Genomic DNA, 7,188 nt, shown 5'->3' with positions numbered 1-7,188 from the left:
ATCTTTTTAATAATTTAATTTTTAATTATTATAATATTATTAATTAATCCAAAATTATTTTTAATAAAATTAAAATAATAGGGTATCCTCTAAATACGTTTAGTCATTATAAGACCAATTTTCGCCCATTAATTTACTTTCATGATTTAAAATAAAATTTTACAATTCTAAATATATTTATATTTTTATATTTTTCCTTAAATTGATCTCTTCAAATAATTTAAAATAAGATAAAATTATTCAATTCCCTTTTAATATATTATTTAAATCAATTTTATTCAATTATTTATTTAATAGTTTATAATCACTCTTCACATCTTCAGTTACGCTTCAACTCTTTAAAGATAGGTGAAAGATTCACTACAAACGTTGACCAAATCTATGAACACAGCACGCAGTTCTCCATAACTCTTCATGGACAACAATTTTTTGACTATGGAAATATCCATAGTAAAATAATTAAATTTACTTACTAACTAGGCTTTTTACTCGTCCTTTCATTTTTGTTTCCCTCCTTGACATCATATCATTTTGTTTTCTTCATTCATTTCTTCAATTTCCCCTCATATTATTTTGTTTTCTTCATTCGTTTCTTCAATTTCCCCTCTTGTTATATCTGCCTCCAAAGTTATCTCTCCAAACCTCTCTGCTTTATGTGAAAATATCACGTCTTTTGTGACTGCCATCAAAGTATCTGCCTCCAAAGTTATCTCTCCAAACCTCTCTGCTTTCTATAAAAATATCACATCTTTTGTGACTGCCACCCTTCCAAAACTATTTATGCTATGATCCCTAAGCCTCCATTAAGGTTGTTTCTCTCTCTGATCCTGTTGAAAAGATGCATTCCTCTCGTTTTGAAAAAGATATTTTCTAACCCATATCATTGAACATCATCAATCTTTTAATCTTAACAGGACCCACCCAAGAGCATGTATGGATCCCCTCGGCAGCCTACAAGCAAGGTAGTGGGAATCAAACCCGGTCTATCATTGTGGACTCCCATTGGCATACCACTAGACCACAAAAAAACCAACATTGAACACCCTCATTCCTTGATATCAAGTTTGATACAAAACCACAGTAACAGAGTAACAGGTTTGCTTATATTTGTTATATAGGCCAACCAATATTAAACATCCACATTCCTTGACAAAGTTTGTTACAAAACCACTGTGACGGATGTTTAATTGGATACAAAAGGTCTGCAATAGAGTAACAGATGTTTGATTAGATCAGTTTAATATATATCCACCGACTATGTAACGAAAAGATGGATACCAAGGATGTTCTAGATCTAAAAACCATAACCAGAAAAACTTGCTATTTTATTCATATTGCAAAAAATGGCTCCGACTGCTCTTGCAAAGTATGACACTAAACATGCTAACCAAGCACAAAAAGTAGCAGTATCCTGTGTGCCTAAATGGAGGGCCACAGCTCAACCTTTGATCAAAATTCATATATATAGGATCATTACAACATATGATCCTAGAGGATAACCACAAAAACAATGACATCTCAAACATGAGATGCGGAAAATGTTTCTAATTGCTCTTCTTGTCAAAGCCCCCCTACTGAGGATTTGGTGGCCTGCTGTTTGCTGACGAAACCCTGGACCCCCACTCAAGCAACTCTTTGCTGGTATCATCTTTGTGTACAATGACTTCAATGAAACATAAGCAATCCTTTTTGGGCCCTAGGGAAGTTTTAATAGCCTCTACAACCTCTTCTTCTGTCTTAACCTGCAAAGAAAGAAGTAGTACTGTTAAGTGACACGAAGCAGATTAATAAGAACCAACAAGAGGAACCAGCAGACTAAGATCATGTTTTAGAAAATTCAGCAAAACATAATTGATTGGGTATCCTACATTTTCTAAAGCTTGCACCAAACCATGCAGAGCTGACAAGAAGAGAAAATCCCATGATAAGAATTAAAAAAAGAAACGAACAGATAAAGATCATGTTTGAGATAATCAGCCTGAAGTCCACATTTTCAGAGGCTCTGGCATGAAATGAAATCTAAAAATCATGTAGGGCTGACGGGAACAGAAAATACCCATGATAAGAGTAAACAAAAGAAACCAGCAGATTCAGATCATTCTAATTTTCCAGAGGTATATGTTATTTTCTTGTTTCAGTAGTCCCACAATTGGCTGAGCAACACAAACGGCTAGTGAAAGTAAGAACTACAAAGGTTACTAACAAGAAATACAGTTGTCCCTCAGCTGACAGATGGTTTGTAACTTCAACAGTCCATCAGATACTTCAAGAGATAATCCTTCCATCTAGTGATTTGACTGCTCGTGTTTATGGAGAGGTAGATACCCTACTATTTCTGGATTTAAGAAAGAAACATATGTTCTTAATTATTATGTCCACCAAGTTCTAACCAATTAAAACAGAAGTCCCCAATAGGAATTGGTTAGGAGGTGGGCCTCAAGAGGAATTGATTAGGAACTGGACCTCAACAAGCTTGGCAAAATAGACGAGTAATCACAGTAAAACAATACCTAATGCACAAATATTGACATATCATAAAAGAAACAAGAAGCCCTTGTAAAACGGTTGGCCATGGTATGAATATAGAGAAAAAATACCTTCGCAGTCCAGCATTTCCCTTCACCGTTATGAATGGCCTCTACAATACCGGTGTAGTTCCAATTCTTTATGACATTGTATGGTCCATCATGAATTTCGACCTCTATAGTGTATCCTCCATTATTAATCAGAAAAATGATAGGATTCTGCCCAATTCGGATCATGGTAGAAACATCCTGGGCTGTGACCTGTTGAAATAAGGAAGAATAAATTTAAAAAGCTCAGTTACTCACTAAATTTTGGACAAAACAGATAGTTCAATGGAATTCAATATTCCGAAGCTTAGACACTGGTACTCGTTCATTGTTGCTAATTAAAACAATATTTCAGAATTTAAAATAAAAATCCTTCCTCTGCACCTGGAAGCTTCCATCACCAATGCATGCAATTACACGTTTTTCTGGCGTAGCTTGAGCATATCCCAGTGTTGCTCCTACAGACCAGCCAATTGATCCATACTGCATTTGAAACTCATACCTGTAAAACACACGTTCAGCGCAGGGAACTAAAAATTTGCAAATATCCAGGAACAGAGCACCACCGGAGTAGGTCGCTCATCAAAGAACACTCATCTCCTAAACACACCCTGAAAGTTTTCATTACGCGATTCATATTTTGCTAAAAAAATGAAATGTAATTTTTCTTTATAGACAAAACCTTACAACCATAAATGAAGAAATCATTCCAAAAAAATAATACTCGACAACCAATACGTTTCCACCTCTTGTCAACAAGCAGATTACCAAATTACGAATGGTCCTTTACAGAGAAATTATATCTGACTTACCCACACTTTTCTGGCAGTTTAAGCTTCTGGCAATTGAACCAAGAGTCACCAGTTTCAGCAATTACAGCAGTTTCATTTGTGAGCATGCCCTGCAACCAACCATTCTATATCAGTGAATATCATCAATAATCTCACTGCAAATGTGCCTTATAAGAATAAGGCCAACTAAAAGACAAATGTCCGACTGAGTTTACTTCAGAATCTGGTTAGAGTCTTTGAGGCCTTACCTGAATGTGTTTGAATAGCACATTGACCCTCAAGGGCTCATTTGGTGCACTTTTCAAGGGAACACCTTCAGGTACAAAAATACGCCGGTAATTTTCCAAGCATGTTGGGTTGCGCTTCACTTTCTTTGCAAGGGCTTGTAAGAAATCTTTCATCAACACACAACCAAAAGTAGGCCCATTTCCCACAGTCACCCTGTTCGGTTCCACCATTATAGCTTTCTCCTTTTTCAATAGCAATGAATATCCCACTGAGCTATAGTCATTGAGAATCGGTCCCGCAAATAAATATGCATCTGCTGACTCAACTATTTCAGCACAGAACGAAGTACTTATTGCACCCCAATAAGTCCCTATAAAATGAGGATGAGTCTCTGGAACCTGCCCCTTAGCAGAGGGCATTACAGCCACGGGATAACCTGATGCATCTGCTAATTCCACAAATGCAGTTTTCGCCTTAGCAGCCCTCATCTTTGGACCACCTACCAACACTGGCTTCACTGCTGCATTTAGGAATCCAACCGTCATGTCCACTGCAGCTTGCAAACTTTTGGGATTACTTAGCCTACAATTGATGCAGCCCAGAGGAAACAATGTCATACAAAATTAGCCTACAATTGACGTGCTCCAAAGGAAACCATGTCAAACAAGATTAGGATTAATTAAAGATCTGGAAATCCTGTGTCAACTTGGAAAAAAAAGATTAAAAATAAGCAAAATAAGATTAGGTTCAAAGAACAGCACACATTAATGAAATTCCAAGAATTTGTTACCTGGGTGTTAGAGAATATGGAACAGGTTGCCGGCTGAAAGTGGGATGTTGAACGGCAGCAAGATTACAGCTGATGCTGATATACACAGGCTTACTCTCCATAAGCGCTGTGGAAATTGCATAGTCTATGAGCTCCTGGGCATCATCCAAGTGATTCACAATAACCTGCAAAATTTTTAAATTTTAACACCCCTAGATCTACTCAAAGGAAGGAAACCAGCATTCATCCAATAACAGTATAACATCACATTCTACGGAATTTCAGAGACCTGAGCGCATGTGACCGTCTGGAAGCAACGATACTCCTGGCTGAAGTCAGGCAACCCAATGGTATGATGCAGAATGCGGTTGGTTCCATAGTCGTTAGAATTAGGCCCCCCGACGATACAGATGACGGGCAGATTCTCACTGTAAGCCCCCGCGATCGCATTGATGATGCTGAGCCCCCCGACTGTGAAAGTAGCGACGCAAGCCCCCACACCTCTGGATCGTGCATACCCATCGGCAGCGTAGCCAGCGTTGAGCTCGTTGCAGCAGCCAATGAGATTGAGGCCGGGCTCCGCCAGCAGATGGTCCAGCAAGGTGAGATTGAAGTCCCCAGGAACAGAGAAAACGTCAGTGACCCCAACCTCAACAAGCCTCCGCGCCAGGTGGCGCCCCAGTGTCGAGGAAGAAGGCAGTGGACCTACTCCCGCCTGTTCGCTCGGCAATGGACAGGCCACTGATTTCTTGCAGGGTGGACACCCCACGTCATTGTTGGTGGGCCATTCTGAGTTCACGTCCATAATGTTCGTATTCATCTCTGATAAATCGATTTTTCGGAACAAAATCACAAAACTTTTGGCCTGTGGCCTTTTCTTTCCTATATCCTTGCTAGCTATAATCGCTCCAAAATATCTAGGGAATTGGGAGAGATTTGCAAATTCTTCTCTGAAACATTTGCTGATATCAATTTGTGGCGTGGTGTGTGACTTTATAGGTTTCATGAAGTGATTTGCAAATTCTTCGATGGTTTTAGTTGAAGAGTGGTCAAAGTATAGCAAAACCAAGAGGCCCGCGGTAGTGGTTTTGTATGTTTGGTATCGTGGGCGGTCGTCTGTTTAAATACTTTCCGATGGATGACACGATACGAAACCATCCGCGAACTACTCATAGCAATGATATTTGTAACTTGTAAGGTTAACTAGGCAAAAGCATGAGTTTGCTCCCATGAACCTCTTTCTATGTGCGCTAATCCTGGCTGTCCCTCACGCACCTTTTGGCTTAACGTGGGCACTTTAGTACATTAAAATTATTATTTTAATTTAACAACTTGTAATTTTAAATAGAATTTGTATATGTTTTGAGTTGAAATTTGGTTTTATAGGGAAATAATATTTTAATTTTAATTTTCAAAATACATTATTGATTTAGTTTGAAGTTGTTGGACTGAATATGATTTGGGATGGCACTTTTCAATAACTATAATATATTTATTTTTGAGTGGAGAGGTTTATTTTACATTCTAATATGATGTGTAATCTTGTCTCTCTGTTATAAAAATGCAAATTAAATAAAAAAAATTAAAAATCTAAAAATTAAAAAAAAGTTAAATAACTATACAAAACAATTAAATAATGTCCACTCATTAAAAAATTGCACGTGAAGAAAATAATAATATATTTATAGTCGCCATATTGACGTTACTTGTTCAAAATGTCGTGGCAAAAAATCTAACCATGCTAAGGGTTTGTGTGGCCTAGGCCATGTGCCATCCCTGAGTGATTTTGATGGCTGGGTCACAGTTACTCAACTGCATATTATGTGTGACAATCATCTCAGGGCTCATGGACTCACATTACCTAGCAAACAAAAAACCAATATATTCATAGTCATAATTATGACAGTATATTACAATATAATTATAATAATATAAGATAACAAGGGCCCCACATGTTCGCTCAATTGGTCTAGTCCCCATCGTTAAAGCACCTTTACTATTGAGAGGTCACAATTTATGCTTAAAATATATCATTTTCATTTTTGAATTCAATCTTCTGTTATTCATAATGATTTGTAAAATCTCTTTATTTTTCTAGGGTCAATGTTTCTAACCCTCTATTGGGTTCATCACCAGTAGAGGGTTCGAAACATTGATGCCAGAAAAATTATAAAGAACTTTTGCCATATCATTTTCATATTACTGTAACAACAACAACAACAACTACTACTACTACTACTATTATTATAATAAATTTATATCGTAATATTAATATTAACCTAACATTTTAATAATATTATAAATCGATTATGTGGGCATATTTTGACACGGCATCTCAAGAGGAAAACTAGCTTAGAGAGGTGTTATACTTACATTTCTAAGAAACACTCCTTCAAATTAGAATGGGTTTCAGAAGAGTAACAAACAATTACACCGAACTTTTAACTTGCAAATACTTGTTGGTTTTGCCTTAGAGAAAGTTTTTGAAAAATTACAAACTTTTGGAGACTTTTTGTTAGTAGTAAATTGATTTACTCGAGCTCAACAATGCAAAAACATTTTACTTGTTCCTATATTGGATGAGATTATGTAGCTAAAATCTTCTTTTGACAATATTTTATCTTTCATATTTATAGGGAGAGGAATGTTTATGCTAACAGACTGTCCAAAGGACTAACATTGGATTAGAACCTTTGGAAGATACGAGAGAATAAAAGGAAGGACCTTTGGAAGATAAGAGAACAAAGGGAATCCTCTTTTTACGAGTATATAATGAAGATCTCATACCAGCTCAACTACTTCAAATCAATCTCTCTTTTTCTGCTTG

The 7,188-nt window shown here is 36.8% G+C and overlaps 1 protein-coding gene across 1 annotated transcript; it reads right to left on the bottom strand.

Annotated features, from left to right (window-relative positions):
• Nucleotides 1–1,304: 1,304 nt before the first annotated feature.
• LOC149162553 (pyruvate decarboxylase 2-like) lies at nt 1,305–5,390 on the bottom strand. Its single transcript, XM_089437312.1, has 7 exons — nt 4,651–5,390; nt 4,383–4,546; nt 3,613–4,174; nt 3,386–3,474; nt 2,958–3,075; nt 2,598–2,786; nt 1,305–1,742 (listed from the first exon to the last, which is right to left on the bottom strand). The coding sequence occupies exons 1-7, from the start codon at nt 5,365–5,367 to the stop codon at nt 1,572–1,574; spliced, it is 2,010 nt and encodes a 669-aa protein (XP_089293438.1). The 5' UTR covers nt 5,368–5,390; the 3' UTR covers nt 1,305–1,571.
• Nucleotides 5,391–7,188: the final 1,798 nt, after the last annotated feature.

The sequence above is a fragment of the Pinus tabuliformis genome, chromosome 5_2 (assembly GCF_031772625.1).
Source record: "Pinus tabuliformis cultivar Carrire ecotype Pingquan chromosome 5_2, CPIR1, whole genome shotgun sequence".
NCBI classification, from domain to species: Eukaryota; Viridiplantae; Streptophyta; class Pinopsida; order Pinales; family Pinaceae; genus Pinus; species Pinus tabuliformis.
The sequence above is the reverse complement of the archived record's forward strand: the minus strand, read 5'-3'. Positions and strand labels throughout refer to the sequence as shown.

What these genes read in the sequence shown, in the direction of transcription:
- LOC149162553 (XM_089437312.1), bottom strand. Translation starts at nt 5,367, where the DNA reads ATGAAACCTATAAAGTCACACACCACGCCACAAATTGATATCAGCAAA. An exon ending in CCATATTCTCTAACACCCAG is followed by an intron (nt 4,175 to 4,382) that starts GTAACAAATTCT and finishes CATCAATTGTAG; the next exon opens with GCTAAGTAATCCCAAAAGTT. An exon ending in GGAAATGCTGGACTGCGAAG is followed by an intron (nt 1,743 to 2,597) that starts GTATTTTTTCTC and finishes CTTTCTTTGCAG; the next exon opens with GTTAAGACAGAAGAAGAGGT.